The sequence below is a fragment of the Lithobates pipiens genome, unplaced genomic scaffold (assembly GCF_037356315.1).
Source record: "Lithobates pipiens isolate NorthernLeopardFrog02 unplaced genomic scaffold, aLitPip1_a1.2 Scaffold_16, whole genome shotgun sequence".
NCBI classification, from domain to species: Eukaryota; Metazoa; Chordata; class Amphibia; order Anura; family Ranidae; genus Lithobates; species Lithobates pipiens.
In genome coordinates, this window is record NW_027507748.1 from 277991128 (window position 1) to 278009914 (window position 18787).

Consider the following 18787-nt stretch of genomic DNA (forward strand, 5'->3'; position numbering starts at 1 on the left):
TTTAAATTAAAGCTTTCAGATTGCTACTTCATGTACCCAAGTGACCCTTTATTTGTAAAACTGTTTATTATTACAATTTTACAATTTGACACTTTTATATGAACTGGGAATACTGTCCCATCATCAGTTTCAGTAGGAAGAATAGTGCTAGTGTCAGTGAGAGGAATAGTGTTGGGGTCAGTTGGAAGAAGATGTTTCTAATTCCGTGTACACACGATCGGAATTTCAGCCAGCAAAAGACAGATGAGAGCTTTTCATCGGAAAATGCGACCGTGTGTACACTCCATTGGAATTTAGATGGTCGAATTCCCGCCAGCAAAAATTTGAGAGCATATTCTCAATTTTTCCGAAGGAAAAACTTTCTATCGAAAAATCAGATTGTGTGTATGAAATTCCGACGCGCAAAAACTCATGCATGCTCAGATTCAACTACGAGATGGAATCTATTGGCTACTGGGTATTGAACTTCCTTTTTCTAGTCCCGTCATACGTGTTGTTTTCTTGATGGTCGGAATTTGGTGTGACTGTGTGTATGCAAGACAGCTTGAGCGAAATCCCATCGGGAAAACCATCAGAGCTTTTTCCGACCAAAATTCTGATCGTGTGTACGCGGCATAAAGTTGGTGTAAGTGGGATTAGGTAATTATTGGTATTCATTGGCACTTAATGTTCATTATGCTTTATATGCAAAGCTGCTTCTCTACTGAAGACATCAAGCCTGGTATTATACAGACACAGTCCAGTAGGCGATCACTCTTCTAATAGTGTCTGATTACTGGGTGCTGAAATGCTCTGCTGCTATTCTGCATCCAGTGGATTGCTCTTATGTGCAATAAGAAAGCCCTGAAAGCAAGGCCTTCTCATTCCAGGACCAGTTTATGGACAGCTGGTTTAAAAAATGAGTATTTTGCTCAGACACCTGTTGATGTAATAACGAATGTAGGTGCCACCAATGCTGCTTATTGCACAGGATAATAGCACTCAGCACAGTATTCTAGAGTGCTAGATTGATTGCTGTTCACAGTAAGAATAATCAGTTGGCAGTCATTTGGGGATCCATAAACATGAAACCATTGAACAATCCAGCTAAAACATCTGTACTTGATTAATGTTATCTCATGTCTATGGATTGCTCCAGACTAGGGATGAGCTTCATGTTCGAGTCGAACATACGTTCAACTCGAACATTGGCTGTTCGCCCGTTCGGTGAATTCCGAACGTCATCGCAGTGCATTGCTGGCTCATGATTGGCAAGCATGCACTGTAACCCGCATGCTTGGCCAATCACAGCGCCAGCAGCGAGGAGAGCCATGATTGGCCACAGGCAGGATGCCTGTGGCCAATCATAGCTCAGTCTGTGTAGTACACGCCCACACTATATAAGGCCGCCAGCGCGGCGGCCTTGTGTAGTGTGTTGGCGTCTGAAGCAGTTAGTGGGTGTTCTGTGTACCTTCAACACAGTATACACCGATCGTTATCGGCCGATTTTCGATCTTGCTCTTCTGTAGTGGTTGTTGTCTGCGTGCCCTGACCGCAGTATACACCGCTATATTCACCTCACCTATATAGCTAGTGATCTATCTTTTATAATAGAGCTTGCAGTCAGTAGTGTTAGGAGCTTGTGAATGCTGTCTGCGTGCTCTGTACCCAGTACACACCGCTATATCCACCTACATAGCTCTTCTCTATTTGAGCCCACTTGCCATCTGCAGGAGTTATTGGAAGTTGTGTGTGCCTCCAGCACAGCACAGTATACATCTGTATATACCCCTTTATCTCTGGTGTTCTATAATAAAGGCATCTGCAGGAGTTAGTGGGTGTTTTGTGCCTCCAGCACAATATACACCTGTATCTACCCTTTATTGCTGTTCTCTAATAGAGCCATCTGCAGGGCTTAGTGGGTGTTGTGTGACTCTATTACAGTATACCCCTTTATCTCTGGTGTTCTATAATAAAGGCATCTGCAGGAGTTAGTGGGTGTTGTGTGCCTCCAGCACAATATACACTACCCAACTGCTGTTTTACCCAACTCCCTTCAGGCCATTACCATGTCTGGAAGGCCAGCAAGGAGAGGCAGACAGGCCCGAGCCGATAAAAGAGGGCAAGCAGGCTCTGTGTCTAGAGACAACAGTGCTGGTCGTGGACCCGGTGCATTGTCATCAGCACGTGGCCATGGGACACGCTTGTCCTTCTTTTCGGCAGCTGGACATGTTGAACCGCAACATGCCAATGACTTGGTAGAGTGGATGACCAAGCCCTCCTCATCCTCTCTCACCCAGTCTCAGGGTACTAGCAAAGCAGCTGCCAACGCATCGTCTTCCCTCCTCTCAATGTCATCATCAGTGACTCCTTCCCTAGACCCACCACGTCCTCCTGAGGAGTCTCCTGAACTCTTTGAGCACAGTGTTGGGTACATGCTCCAGGAGGATGCCCAGTGTTTTGTAGGCTCTGATGATGACACTCAGCTAGAGGAAGGCAGTAGCGTGAATGCAGAGAGAGGGGATGCTCAAGAAGGACAGCAATCTGGCAGTCATGTTCCACAAGCTGCAGCATATTGCCAGGTTTGCTACAGCGATGAAGAGGGAGGGGAGGATGAGGGCACTGACTCCACGTGGGTGCCTGGTAGGAGAGAGGAGGAGAAGGAGGAGGCACATGTCCAACGAGGCAGCTTAGGGGCATCACACCGACTGAATCACACCGCAGAGCTCCGCCTGTGCAGGGCGCTGCCTCTGTGCGTTATTCTAAAAGTTCTTTGGTGTGGGCCTTTTTTGAGACGAGTGCATCAGATCGCACCGCTGCTATTTGCAACATATGTCTCAAGCGTATCTCGCGTGACCAAAACATCAGCCGCTTGGGCACCACATGCTTGACCAGACATATGTTGACCTGCCATGCAGCTCGTTGGCAAGCGTACCTCAAAGACCCACACCAAAGAACAAAGCGGACCTCTCCTTGCTCCTCATCAGCTGGCATCTCCAACCCCACTAGACCTTCAGTCCTCTCTGAAACCTGCTCTGAGAGGAATGAAGGTGTAGAATTAGGTGTGTCACAGCCAAGTGCTTCCGGGCACTCTGCTAGCAGTACACCCACGTCCGATTATAGCAGGCAAATGTCCCTGCCCCAGCTGCTGGACCAGCGAAAGAAGTTCACTCCCAGCCATCCACATGCTCAGCGGTTGAATGCTAGCTTGGCTAAATTGCTAGCACTTCAACTGCTGCCTTTTCAGTTGGTAGACCCCCTTCCGTGAGTTTGTACAATGTGCGGTTCCTCAGTGGCAGGTCCCCAAACGCCACTTTTTCTCACGGAAGGCTATTCCGGCTCTCTACCGGCATGTGGAAGGCAATGTCCTTGCCTCGCTGGACAGGGCGGTCAGCGGTAAGGTGCATATTACCGCTGACTCATGGTCCAGCAGGCATGGACAGGACGTTACCTGTCTTTCACGGCCCATTGGGTCACTCTTCTGGCAGCTGGGAAGGATGCCGGACAAGGTGCAGTAGTGTTGGAGGTTGTTCCGCCACCACGCCTCCAAAATGCTACTATTGGTTGTGACACACCTCTCTCCTCCACCCCCTCCTCTTCTTCTTCCTCCATGGCCTCTTCCAGTGCTCTGTCCTCAGAACCAGCGGTGCTCCGTAGGCGTTCCAGGGGCTACGCAAGTACGCAGGCAAAATGATGCCATGCCGTGCTTGCTCTGGTTTGTTTGGGGGACAGGAGCTACACTGGGGCGGATGTTTTGTCAGCTCTGCAGGGGCAGGCCGAGAGGTGGTTGATGCCACGCCAGCTTAAGCCAGGAATGGTGGTTTGCGACAATGGCACCAACCTCCTCTCCGCCCTCCGACAGGGACAACTGACCCATGTGCCCTGTGTAGCTCACGTCCTTAACCTGGTGGTGCAGCGGTTCTTGGGCAGGTACCCCGGCTTACAGGATGTCCTGAAGCAGGCTAGGAAAGTCTGTATGCATTTCTGCTAATCATTTAATGCCTGTGCTCGGCTGGCTGAGCTCCAAAAGGAGTTGAACCTGCCCAAGAACCGCCTTATATGTGACATGCCCACCAGGTGGAACTCAACGTTGGCCATGCTGCAGCGGCTGCACACGCAGCAGAGGGACATCAATGAGTACCTGTGTGACTACGGCACCAGGACAGGGTCAGGAGAGCTCGGTTTTTTCTCACCACGCCAGTGGGGCATGATCAGGGATGCATGCACTGTCCTGTCACCGTTTGAGGAGGCCACAAGGATGGTGAGCAGTGACAGTGCATGCATCAGTGACACTGTACCTCTTGTCCACCTCTTGGAGCATGCGCTGCGTGGAATAATGGACAGGGCACTTGAGGCAGAACAGAGGCAGGAAGAGGAGGACTTCCTTGTCTCTCAAGGCCCCCTTTATCCAGACAATGTTCCTGCAGTGCCACCCATCACACAGGAAGAGGATAAGGAGGAGGAAGAGGAGGAGGAGGATGATTGTGTCAGCATGGAGGTGGAGGCTGGCACTCAGCATCAGCAGCAGCAGTCTTGTAGGGATGATATACAGTCCCAAGAAACACGTGGACTTGTACGTGGCTGGGAGGAGGTAGCTGCGGATCATGTTGTCCTTAGTGACCCAGAGGACTCCGGACCGAATGCCTCAGCTAACCTACGCTGCATGGCCTCCCTGATCCTGCAAAGCCTGCGGAAGGATCCTCGTATTCTTCGGATCAAGGAGAGGGACCATTACTGGCTGGCCCCTCTCCTTGATCCACGGTACAAGGGTAAGGTTGCCGACCTTATCTTGCCATTGCAGAGGGAGCAGAGGATGAGACATCTCCGGGAGGCCTTGCAGAAAGGTCTGTGCAACGCGTTCCCAGAGACTGGGAGGTTACAAACTCCTGGTCCTGGACAACATGCTGCTGAGGCATCGGTCAGAAGGAGCGGTGGAGAAGGTGGCCGTCTGACTGATGCTTTCAGACAATTTTTTAGCCCGCAGCCCCAAGGTATGATCGGTTCCAGCAACCATCGCCAGTGTCTGATTTACATGGTGCAGGAATACCTAGGGCCAAGGTCAGACTTGGACACCTTTCCCACCGAAAATCCTCTGGCTTACTGGGTCTTGAGGATGGATCACTGGCCAGAGCTTGCACAGTATGCAATTGAGCTACTGGCCTGTCCTGCATCCAGCGTTCTTTCGGAACGCACCTTCAGTTCTGATGGTGGCTTTGTTACCGATCACAGGGTGCGCCTGTCCACCGAATCAGTTGATCGACTGACCTTCATCAAGATGAATCAGTCTTGGATCACCCACAGCTACCAAGCACCTGAAGCTGATGTAACCGAATAATTTTTTTTGAAATATCACATCCCTTCAAGACTGCCTATGCTGATGCTGAGTGACTGTCCTGTTATGTTGATTGTCTATCCTCTTCCTCCTCCGCTGATATGTTGGAAGAACATTTCTGGTTCTGGGTGATGCCATCAGCCCAATTTTTCTGCCCCTGTTTAACAGGGGCGTTTAAGTACAATTTTTGATGCAATGCTTTGCAGCAGGGCTAATTCCTGCAATAAAAATAGAGTATATGGGAGAGGTTGCAGTGTGGTGGCACCAGTGCCTAAGGCCCAATTTTTCTGCCCCTGTTTAACAGGGGCGTTTAAGTACAATTTTTGATGCAATGCTTTGCAGCAGGGCTAATTCCTGCAATAAAACTAGAGTATATGGGAGAGGTTGCAGTGTGGTGGCACCAGCACCAGTGCCTAAGGCCCAATTTTTCTGCCCCTGTTTAACAGGGGTGTTTAAGTACAATTTTTGATGCAATGCTTTGCAGCAGGGCTAATTCCTGCAATAAAACTAGAGTATATGGGAGAGGTTGCAGTGTGGTGGCACCAGCACCAGTACCTAAGGCCCAATTTTTCTGCCCCTGTTTAACAGGGGCGTTTAAGTACAATTTTTGATGCAATGCTTTGCAGCAGGGTTAATTCCTGCAATAAAACTAGAGTATATGGGAGAGGTTGCAGTGTGGTGGCACCAGCACCAGTGCCTAAGGCCCAATTTTTCTGCCCCTGTTTAACAGGGGCGTTTAATTACAATTTTTTATGCAATGCTTTGCAGCAGGGCTAATTCTTGCAATAAAACTAGAGTATATGGGAGAGGTTGCAGTGTCGTGGCACCAGCACCAGTGCCTAAGGCCCAATTTTTCTGCCCCTGTTTAACAGGGACATGTAATTACAATTCTTGATATAATATTTCACAGGAGGGCCTGTTCCAGTGCCCACCCAGAGTAACTGTGAGGACTTATAGTGTTGTGGCACCAGCACCACAACCACCAAAGGTAAATTTTTCTACCACTGTTCAACAATGGCATGTAATTACAATTCTTAAAATAATCGTTCACAGCAGGGCGCTCCAGCGCCCACCAAGAGTCACTTTGAGGGCTTACAATGTTGTCGCAAAACCAACACCTTGTTCCGCCATTTCTGCAGAGCATATAGCGCAGGCCCCTACTTTCAAACATCCAACTTACAAACATCTCCTACTTGCAAACGGAAGGAGACAACAGCAAGTGAGATGAAAAAAGATGTACGACAAAACAAATTATACAGGGGTGATAACCCTTCACTATGTTTTCCAAAAAGCTTAAAAATTGATTTTTTGTCTGGAGCTACACTTTAAAAATGTACCAGTTCAAAATTACAAACAGATTCAACTTAACACAACAAACCTACACAGTCCCTGTCTTGTTTGCACCGCCTGTATACTGCTGTTCTGAGTATATAGGGCCTGGGGGCCACACGCATTTCCTTTTTTTAATATGGGTACTGGGTTCCCCTTAATATGCGTACAAGACCCAAAGGGGCTGGTAATGGACAAGGAGGGCTACCCATGCCATTGTTCTCAATGATTTTCAACCATATTGCAGGTACCAGATATAACATTAAAACCGCAAGCAGTTTTAAATGATCTTATTTCCGTTTAATGTCATTTTGTGCAGGGACTGTTCTAAACACGGGAAAGACGTGGCACTTCACAGGCATACTACAGACACCCCCCCCCCCCCCCCCGGCACCATATTTAAAGATATATTTCACTTTTTTTTCACTTTAATCGTCATTAAAATCAGTGCTCCCGCCAAAACGGCCATTTTTAAAAAATTTTTAGGCATTGACCCATGTCCCCTGGGGCAGGAGCCAGGTCCCCAAACCCTTTTTAGGACAGTATCTTGCATATTAGCCGTTAAAATTAGCACTTTTAATTTCAACCGTTAGAGTCCCATAGACTTCAATGGGGTTCTAAAGTTCGTACGAATTTGGGGTCTGTTCGAAAGTTCTGGTGCGAACCGAACCGGGGGGTGTTCGGCTCATCCCTACTCCAGACAGTGCAATGATATCAGGGTGGAGAGGGGACCATAAAGAGCAGAGCTAGGTGCATATTTTACTCAGCGATCTGATCATATTTTGGACACTGTTTGATCCAGTAGGATTAAATTCACTCCATGCAATTTGACAGTACAGAATTTAAAGTGTTACTAAACCCACAACAGTAAAAGCAGCCTGTACAGTATATGAAGTAAAGCATGTTTGTTATACTCACTGTGAAACATCAGGGGTTAATCCTCTGCATTGTGGAAAAATACTTTTTTAATCCTGTCTTCGTCTCCTCCCCTTCTTCTACTGTCCCCAATCCATCTCCTGATAGTACAGAGCCTTGGGGGCAAGCTGAACATGCACAGTTTGGTGTGTATTGCTAGAGAGGTTTTTTTTTTCTTGGGAGAGTGCATGTGATAAGCACAGGGCCAATCATCACTGTCCAGACAGAGGGTCAGGGGTCCTGATACCTCATAGGACATTCAGAGTAGAATGAAAGCCCCTCCTATAAGGTTTAACCAGTGCTCTACTAGACACTGATATAAGTCACCTGACTACTCTAACTGCTGATGAGAAAAAGTATTTATCAGTTAAAATTTACTAAAACTATTGCATTTCCATGTTCTGTGTACTGCGAGAGACCAGATACATTGAATGCATATGGTAATGGTAGTGGTCCTCGATTTAGTAACACTTTAAACTTTAGGTTGAATTATGAAAACATTAAAATGTTTTACAATCAAAATGTAGGAAAAAGTGATTGAATTAAGATATTGTGGTAATGTGTGTATGTTTGGGCTAGAGTATGTAGTTACAAAAAAATACAGGAAATTTAACCGCATAAAGTGAACCTGTCATGTACATTAGTGTGGCATCACAATCTGCACTAAGGCCCTTTCACTGTTAAATGTATTTACTCTAGAATAGATTTGTGAAATAAAGAAATGTCAGATCTCTATGTTGATTTTGTATTTATCCATCATTCTTTTACAACCACTGTCAAACCTTGACAAGAAAATTAGACAGCAATTAAAAAAAAAAACTGTAAATGTATTTCATAGGGTCAAAATTTGTTTTTATAAAATTGAATTTATATTGATTTTTATATTGTTATTGCTATTAAATGTAACATTTGTGATTTCTTTTTCTCTTTGCGCATATGTCAACAAAACAGAGAGGTAAGGAACAACTTATAATCTTTAAACTGTTCTGCCTTACCTTAGTGGCACTGCAAAAAAAAAATGATGCCATTATTTAGGAATGCACTTTGTATGTGCTGGTCATACATGCATCAATAAACAAGGGCTAATTTGCTTGAAAATGAAAATGTTTACACAACAAAGACAATCTATATGGTGGATTATTGATTGGATACTCTGCCAAAACAGGTCATATGCTTTCTATTAAATAATTTACTGATCAAAGCACTTATCCAAAATATGCAATTATTATTTTTTCAAATATTATCAAGCAGCTCCTATTTAAGTGATGCCTTGATTGTGAACAGGTGTGGCAATAATCAGGCCTGTGGCTAGAGAAATTGAACTCAGGTGTGGACAACCACAGTTATAGTATGTTTTAACAAGGGGGGCAATCACTTTTTCACACAGGGCCATGATGGTTTGGATTTTTTTTTTCACCTTTAATAATAAACACCTTCATTTACAAATTGCATTTTGTGTTTACTTGTGTTGTCCTTGACTATTGTTTAAATTGATTAATTGATTAAATTTGATGTTCCGAAACACTTAAGTGTGACAAACATGCAAAGGAACAGGAAATGAGGAAGGGGGCAAACACTTTTTCACACCACTGTATATCAATCAATTGGTTGTTTGTATGACCAGTAGGATTTTTTTGCTTGATAGTTTTTGGCAGGGATACTTACTGATCTATATTTCTCCCAGCACCATTATTCAATTTCCCAATTTGCCATTTCTTACTGTTCATATAGTAAGTCTCATTATACCCCGTACCCCGTACCCTAACGTTTTCTGACGTAACTAACCACACAGTTTCAAACTATGCATTTGTTTACATCATAATAAAATAGGCCTAAACCTAGTACTACTAATCAGGGTTTAAAGTGGCATTAAACCCAAAAGCAAACAATATATTACAGCTTGACCACTTAAAGCGGAGTTCCACCCTAAAGTGGAACTTCCGCTGATCGGAACCCTCCCCTCCTCCGGTGTCACAATTGCCACTTTACAGGGGGGAGGGGGGTGGAGATACCTGTCAAAGACAGGTATTTACATCCACTTCCGGGCATAGACTCCCATGGGAGTCTATGTCATTTCCTGTCCTGCCGCGCTGTCTGCTGGGACACACACGGGTCCCAGAGACAGCGCGGACAATTCCTATTGCGCTGCGCGACTCGCGCATGCGCAGTAGGGAACCGGGAAGTGAAGCCGATTCGCTTCACTTCCTGATTCCCTCACCTAGAATGGTGACGGCAGCAGCCGAGAGCCGAGCGATCGATCGGCCTCGGCTGCCGGCATCGCTGGAACCCGGGACAGGTGAGTGTCCATTTATTAAAAGTCAGCAGCTGTAGTATTTATAGCTGCTGGCTTTTAATATTTTTTTTTTAGGTGGAATCCCTCTTTAAGCCCCGGACCAATTGTCAGCCTAAGGACCAGAGGTCTTTTTACAAGTTCGCACTGCACTGCTTTAACTGGTAATTGTGCGGTCATGCAATGTTGTAACTAAACAAAATTTGTGTCCTTTTCTTCCCACAAATAGAGCTTTCTTTTGATGTTATTTGATTGCCTCTGCGATTTTTATTTTTTACGATATAAAAGGAAAAAGACTGAAAATGTTGAAAAAAAAATATATTTTCTACTTTTTGTTATAAGAAAAATCGAATAAACTCAATTTTAGTCATACATTTAGGCCAAAATGTATTCAGCCACATGTCTTTAGTAAAAAAAATGTCAATAAGCATATATTTATTGGTTTGTGCAAAAGTTATAGCGTCTACAAACTAGAGTACATTTTCTGGAATTTACACAGCTTTTAATTTATGACTGCCTATCTAATTTCTTGAGGTGTTAAAATGGCAGGGCAGTACAACCCCCCCCCCCCCCCCCAATGACCCCATTTTGGAAAGTAGACACCCCAAGGAAATTGCTGAGGGGCATGTTGAGCCCATTGAATATATTTTTTTTGTCCCAAGTGATTGAATAATGACACAAAAAAAAAAGTTTACAAAAAGTTGTCACTAAATGATATATTGCTCACACATGTCATAGTTATATGTGGAATTGCACCCCAAAATATATTCTGCTACTTCTCCTGAGTACGGGGATACCACATATGTGGGACTTTTTGGGAGCCTAGCTGCGTACGGCACCCCGAAACCAATCACTGCCTTCAGGATTTCTAAGGGTGCAAATTTTTGATTTCACTCCTCACTACCTATCACAGTTTCGAAGGCCATAAAATGCCAAAATAGCTCAAAACCCCCCCAAATGAACCCATTTTGGAAAGTAGACACCCCAAGCTATTTACTGAGAGGCATGTTGAGTCCATGGAATATTTTATATTTTGCCACAAGTTGCGGGAATATTACAAGCTTTTTTTTTTTTCATAAAGATGTCACTAAATTATATATTGCTCACACATGCTATGGGCATATGTGAAATTACACGTCAAAATAAATTCTGCTGCTTCTCCCAAGTACGGGGATACCACATGTGGGGGACTTTTTGGAAGCCTAGCCGCGTACAGGACCCCGAAAACCAAGCACCGCTTTCCGGATTTAAATATAAAACGCTACCAAAAAAACTGTTAGCGATCGCAGGGATCAGGCCTGACTCTGCGATCGCTGCAGTTATGTGTTTAGTGTTTTGTAAGTGACAGTGATCAATCGATACTGCACTTGGGTGGGCTGGGCGGAGGGGCAAAACGCAGGTGCTAGCAGGTATCTGGGCTGATCCCGCTAACAATGCGTTTTTTTGGAACCCTAAACTGCTGGGGACGCTAGTATAGATCTGATCAGATCAGATATTGATCTGTTCAGATACTATACCACTACGGGAGGTGTATGCTTTGCGCGTGGGTGTTAGCGGTACTGGCACTATCCTAGCGCTGCCTGGGGTGACGCAGACCCTATCTGACCCTAAAACCTAATTGATATCACCCGCCGGGTGATCAGGGGGTTAAACCTTTATTGGGTAATAAATGGTGGGTGCCCTGATGCTATAAAAAGCAAACTAACTAACCAGAGTCACCCGTAACACTTATACGGTGATCACTGGTGAAAGGGTTAACTAGGGGCAATCAGGGGGTTAAAACCTTTATTAGGTAGTATATGGGGGTCCCTGACGCTATATAAAAACCTGACGGGGAACCTAAATAACGAACTGGCTAACCAGCGTCACCAGTGACACTTATACGGTAGGAAAAATGATCGCTTAGTGACACTGGCAAAAGGGGGTGAAAGGGTTAACTCTAGGGGCAATCAGGGGGTTAGAACCTTTATTAGGTAGTATATGGGGGTCCTGGACACTATATAAAAACCTGACGGGGAACCTAAATAACTAAATAACTAACTGGCTAACCAGCATCACCAGTGACACTTATGCGGTGATCGCTGGTGAAAGGGTTAACTCTAGGGGCAATCAGGGGGTTAAATCCTTTATTGGGTAGTATATGGGGGTACCTAATGCTATAAAAACCTGGCAGTGAACCTAAAAAAAGAACTAGCTACCTAGCGGCACCAGTGACACTAATGCAGCGATCAGAAAAATGATTGCTTAGTGACACTGGCAAAAGAGGGTGAAAGGGTTAACTCTAGGGGCAATCAGGGGGTTAAACCTTTATTGGGGGGTAGGGGGCTACCCTGGACCTAACACTAACTGCCCTGACACTTTTTACTTTCACAACTGACACTAAATGCAGTGATCAGTAAATAAATGATCACTGCAATCAGTGACACTGTGACTGGGGGGGGGGGGCCGGGGTCGATCAGGGGGTGATCGGGGGTGATTTGTGTGCCTATGTGTACCTACATGTCAGTGTAGTGTTGGTGCACTTACTATCTCTTCTCTCCTCACAGTCCGGTCAAAAAGACGAGGAGAGTGACATCACTTCCTCCCTGCCTGTGTTTACACTACACAGGCGGGGGAAGCTTCTCATTCGCCAGGAGCAATCGAGAGGGGATGGCCAGAAACCAACGGCCATCCCCTCATCCCGGATCGTTCCTGAAGCGAAACGGACCGCCGCAGCCAGTGGGAGGGGGTCAGATGGGACCCCCCACCCGCTGGAAGGCAGGCACGTATGGGTACGTGCTTGTGCCCGTACATGCCATTCTGCCAACATATAATTACATGCGGCGGTCCTTAAGTGGTTAAAGCAGAGTTCCACCAAAAAGTGGAACTTCCGCTTTAAGGACTCCTGACCCCCTGACATGCCACATTTTGGATGTCATTTTTTTGGGAGGGGGGGTAACTAGTTTTGACAGGTATGCAGCTCTCACTTCCATTTGCGCCACCTAGGCGACTCCTCCTCTTCCCCCTCCCTCCCTGCAATCTTCTGAGACCTGTGACGTGTCCCAGAAGATTGTTCGGCCATTCAGGAGGTGTAGCACAAATCGTGCATGCACACCCGGCTGTGAAGCCACAAGCTATCACAGCCAGGTGCCCACACTAGTGATGCCGGCACTGGGGAGAGGCAGGGGGGAGAACCAAGGCTTTGGGTGGCTGCATCGCCCAAACATGGGATAGGTGAGTGTGTGTTTATTAACAGTCAGCAGCTACACTTTTTGTAGCTGCTGACTTTTAATAAACAGAAAAATGGAACTCTATCAATTCTTAGATGTGTTTTCTTTTTTAGGCCTTCTTACCTTTATTTTCATTTAGTGATCTGGACAGTAAGTCTGTTGTTTTTCAATAGAACAAGGCCTCCTGCAGTTAAGAGTGTTGAGACAAACAATTTACCACTGACAGGGGTGTTTACAGTGATCAGCTTTGATTTATTCATGTAAAATCTTTATCCCAAAAGGAAAAAACTAACTGCAGTGTGAGCTTCAATTTGTTAGTGTATCTAAATTTGTTAGTACATTTAACACGACCTTCTCCCCATATTAGCAATGCTGCTGTCTAAAGGTGCCTCCTGTGCTCTTTCATCGAGAGTTGGGGCACGCTAACACAGTATGTATGTTACTGGCCAGATCACCAGAAGAAAACAGAGGGAAAAAAAATCCCAAAAAAATAAATAAAACCAATACAGCTACCACGTCTAAGGTTTGTGTAAGTGGAATTAAACCCTTTCTGTACCTACAGGTAAGGTTTACCTATAGGTACTGTGAATATCTCCTAAACTGTGCATTATTGCACTGCATGCACTCTGAAGGGATGATATACCCGTGCCATCCCTTCAGAGATCTGTGCCGCTGTCTGTGACTCCTGCGCACACGCGTGGGATTGATGTTATCGTGGTGTGGCCAATCAGGTGGCCGGAGGATGTGAACCCAGAAGGAGGACTGGGTGAAGATGGAAGAGTCTGTCAGCAGTGACAGCGTGGCGCTGGAGGTCTTCATTCTAAGGTAAGTATATTATAATGTAAATAATATATATATATATTATAATGTAAATTATAAAGCCACCCCCATCAAGTCATTCTCTGCAGCTATTACCTTTTGTGCCACCACCCCCTCCCTTTAGAATGTAAGCTCTACGAGCAGGGCCCTCCTGTACCTTTTGTATTGTACTGTAATTTTGTTGTCCCCCCTATACATTGTAAAGCGCTGCGTAAACTGTTGGCGCTCTTTAAATCGATAATAATAATAATGTGATAATATGCAATGCATACTAGCACATTATGCCTTTACCTTGCAGCGTTTAGAAAAAAATTGGTTTACTACCGCTTTAAGCTGCAATATATTAAATTTTTGATCTTGGGTTTATTACCACATTCATTTTGGTTCCTTACATGGTAGATGTGACTAAAAGCATGTGACTGAAGTCAACACTGCATACCAGAACTTTTGATTTCATTGGCTGCATATTTTCTCCATTTTATGGATTCAGAAAATAACAAATGTATATGAAAATGAGGAAAACAGCAATTTCTAAAGGAGCCCAGCAGTGGAATATGGAAAAAAGGCTTCCTCTAACAATGGAGACAGGGCTAAAGGCTGTTCTTTGAACATAGCTTTTCTTGTAAATGCGCTTACCTTTTCTCTGTGTCTCCTTTATACAATAATTCATAAAGTGCACGCTAATATACATTAATGAGTGATGATTTATTAGTGTGTTGGTTTCTGTCTTATAGAGGAAGTCAAAGATTACAGCTTCACGTAAGCTCCTGCTAAAGGTAAGCAATAATGTCAGTACGGTATCAAAAACAACAGCAGGAAAAAATATATATTTGTTTGGACACAGAGGCATCAGATGGTTACATTAGTTTTTTGATGATATAGGCATGTAACTGGTATCATCCTAGTGTATTGCGAAATAGTCACTTAGAACATACCTTAACACAAAAATTTAAATTTAAAGTCATCGTAAAGTTTTTTCTTTTTAAATAAAAAAAAACAAACAGGTTTATACTTACCTGCTCTGTGCAATGGCATTGCAAAGAGCGCCCCAGAACCTCCTCCTCTGAGATGCCCTGCAAGTGCTCTTGGCTCCTCCATTTCTCGTGTACCACCATAGGAAGCCGCTTCCTATAGAACAGCCCCACTGCATGGGAAAACTTTTTTTTGTGCCTTAAGTAACACTTGAATCTAGTTCAATCCTTAAAAAAACATCTTGGGGTTGATGTAACAAAGGCAAATAGTTCACGTTGCAAGGTAATTTTCCCCAGAGCTTAATGAATGTGGTAAAATTTCATTTTGCAAGGAATACCCAATTACATGCAAAAAAAAACCCGAAAAAAAAACATTATATTTGCTTGAACACGATTGGAAGATGGAAGTTAGAATTTATTAAAGTATAGGGGAAATTCCTTTGTGAAGTCTTTTTGCCTTTAGTAAACCCTATTACAGGCTATTGTATTATAGGTGCTATACTTTAGAAGTCTGTGGGGATGATTGTACTTTGCAAGGGAATGTGGTGAAATTTCAATTTGCCATGAATACCAGTAATAACAGTATTTTTACTTGCACATGATTGGATAATGGAACTCAGCAGAACTCAATTTTATTCAAAGTAAATAGTCCATTTGCTTTTAGTAAACCCATATGCATCCCCAGCAGACACTGCAGGACAAGGCTTGTGGGTGATGGTGGTATGATAACAATCAGACATGTCAGAGAAGGTCCATTTGCTACTGTTATTCCCCTAATAGACTAGCATGGGAGTTATCTGTTGTACACCTCCACTGTCCCTCTCTATAGGCTAAAAATGGATATTTACTGAAATGTTAAGAGACTCGGTGGCTAGCATAAATGCCTGAGGCCGCGTACACACGCGGGGACTGTTCGCTCAACTTTGTCCGCTGAACAGTGTTTCGGCGGACAGTCCGCTCATGTGTGGGCTTCAGCGGACAGTTTCAGCGGACAGTCTGCTGAACAAAGTTTTTCGGAATTTCCGAAAAACTGTCTTTGTTTCAGCGGACAGTCCCCTCGTGTGTAGGCTTGTTCGTCAAACTAAGTTCCGCGCATGCTCAGAAAGAATTTACACGCCGAAGGTTGCATTGCAGTGTATAGGACGTCATTTTCTAGTCCCGTCGTACGTGCCGTTCACGTCATCGCGCACGGTTTTAGCGGACTGTTCGTTCGTCGTGTGTGGGCAAGTCCGTCCATGCTATTTTTGAGCGGACTGTCCGCTGAAACTGTTTGACGAACAAAGTTGAGCGAACAGTCCCCGCGTGTGTACGCGGCCTAAGGGTGGTTGGATTTATAGGCACGATCTGAATGTCCCATAGTATCTGTGGCAGCCTTAATAGGCATCTGTGCCCAGATTATGGATGCTGGAGTATTTACATGTGTTTAACAAGTAAGAGAGTTCAAAATAAGCTATCCAAGATTTCTGTAGCTACTTGTAATAGATTATTTATTCTGAAAGATCGCCAAAAATCACAACAAAGACTAAAGTCACATTTCAATCAGTTTCCAACAATTTAGAAACATCTGCTATTCATGTTAGAAGGTTGGCAGCCTGCTAAAATTTTGGTGCAGTACAAAGTAATAAGAAAAAAAAAACTAAAAATGTGGGCCTCTGTTGTGAAATTGAAGATTCATTTATTCACAATGCCTAAAGCTACAGAGATGAATTAAGGCTTGTTTCAAAGTACATTTGCTGCTCGATTGGATTATGAAAAAAGTCTGCACAATCTGGGTATAGTTTCTTCTTTAACTTTCTCAGACAGTAATTTCAAGGTGATGACCTGCCTACTATAATGACATAATTAGCTAGTGTTGTAAAAAGAAAAAAAATGCTTCTTAGCATTTACCCTGAAGTACAATAGCTTAGCAGGTGTCCCACCATTAACAGGAGACTCACTAGAGCAAATCAGTGCTGGGGTTGCCTAAAATATATATCTAGCTTTTGGAAAGCCTCTGCAAAATGAAGTGATTGCTTCATAAACAAGTAAGAAATACAATTTCTGAAAGCTTTCTGTTCACAAACAATGTAAGGTCCACTTAGACATAGGAACAGCCATAGAACACGTTGGTAAATGTGATGCGTAATATAATATTGCATCTTGGGGTATATTTCTTCTTTTTTGCTGTACCTTCTCAGAGTTTAATGCTGGCAAAGGCAAAAGAAGCATGGGACCAAGAGCATATGACAAGACAAGAGGAAAAGCAGACATATCTTAACGAAAGGATTCCACAAACTAACACACATGGTTTGGGACTGGCTGCCTTACAGGTATTTATTCTGTTGGGATTTGTACCAATATGCTCTCTGACATCAAATGCTGTTTTTAGTAAAGAATAAAAGTACTGCCACTGAATTCTCCCCAACACATTATTGCAGGAGCTATGTCGGGAACTCCATGAGAAAGTCGGCATTGTAGATGAGGAAAGATATGACATTGAAGCAAAAGTTATTCACAATACAAGAGAAGTAAGTTATTGTTGCTATTTGATAGGGACATTATTACCCTAAATTGGAACCTTGCCACTTAGGGCTCTTAGCCCTTGTACACACGGTCGGACATTCCGACGGAAAATGTCCGATCGGATCGTGTTGTCGGATAATCCAACCATGTGTGGGCTCCATCGGACTGTTTCCATCGGAATATCTGACCTATATCTATAAAATTTTCTGACAACATGGTCTGATCGGACTTTGTCTGATCGTTAGTAGAGAATTCCGATTGGAAAAAGTTCCACGCATGCTCAGATCAAATTCCTAGACCAAAGCTATTGCCTACTAGCCTGAACGTAGTCCCGTTGTAACTAAATTACGTCATCACGTGACGACCGATCGGATTTTCGGACAACTTTGTCTGACCGTGTGTATGCAACACCAGTTTCGGACAAAATCCGTTGGACAAAATCTGACGGATTTTGTTGTCGGAATGTCCAACTGTGTGTACAAGGGCTTACAGAAGTCTACATAGTTGCTCAGTCATACCAACATTTTTAGAGGAAAATAATTATTTGACATTAATACAAATGTATCTACAGGAACTACACCATAGTTTAAAGGTATAATTTCCCTTAGAACAGGAACAGTGTTGTGTTGTATGAACATTGTGTAGACCCAGTATACATCTTAAAACACAGAAAACAGGATTTTCTGATAATACATAAGGTAAAAAAATGTTTATCTTTAAAATGTACCCTATTATAGATTCAAGACCTAAGAATGAAGGTGTTGGATCTGCGTGGCAAATTTAAGAGACCACCACTTCGTAGAGTGCGTGTTTCAGCTGATGCTATGCTTCGTGCTCTCTTGGGCTCAAAACACAAGGTCTCCATGGATTTGCGTGCCAACCTTAAATCTGTGAAGAAAGAGGATACTGAGAAGGTAATTGAAGAAAAATACACACATTGCTTTTTGGCTTTAAAGTTCCATGCACACTAGATGCTCAAAAACCTCAAAAAATATGATAATATGTAGCGTATTTGCAGTGTTTAGGAGCGTTTGACAGATTATTTACTCCTCTTGTAAAATGGCAGTTCATATTACATCTTGAAGTTAGTTGCCACAATCCTTTGGTATGGGAAAGCAGTCAGCTGAGAAGCCAAATACCATATAAAATTCCCATAGCAATATAAACCTAGGGTTCCAGTGTCAATCTTCCTGCCTTCCCAAAGCAATAAATACCTGACAGATTCTAACCCCCACTCATCACTCTTTAAAAAAAGATGTTGCTCATTATATACTGTAATTATAGAGACACAGCTACATAGTTACATAGTAATGATGAAAAAAAGACATAAGTCCATCTAGTCCCACCATTGATTCCACCAGTTGTACTTCTCCTAGTATGTAAGATGCATGCATGTTTTCAGCCCCCAAGTGCATAACTTTACATGTATCATCATTAAACA

General features: G+C 43.8%; 1 protein-coding gene across 1 annotated transcript in view; it reads left to right on the forward strand.

Annotated features, from left to right (window-relative positions):
- TNNI1 (troponin I1, slow skeletal type) overlaps nucleotides 1-18787 on the forward strand; it is a 44436-nt gene that overhangs the window by 14354 nt on the left and 11295 nt on the right. The window contains exons 3-6 of the mRNA XM_077481476.1: nucleotides 14608-14649; nucleotides 17022-17153; nucleotides 17262-17351; nucleotides 18084-18260. Coding sequence (XP_077337602.1) covers nucleotides 17028-17153; nucleotides 17262-17351; nucleotides 18084-18260 — 393 coding nt within the window. The 5' untranslated portion in view covers nucleotides 14608-14649; nucleotides 17022-17027. The remainder of the gene's footprint in view (nucleotides 1-14607; nucleotides 14650-17021; nucleotides 17154-17261; nucleotides 17352-18083; nucleotides 18261-18787) is intronic.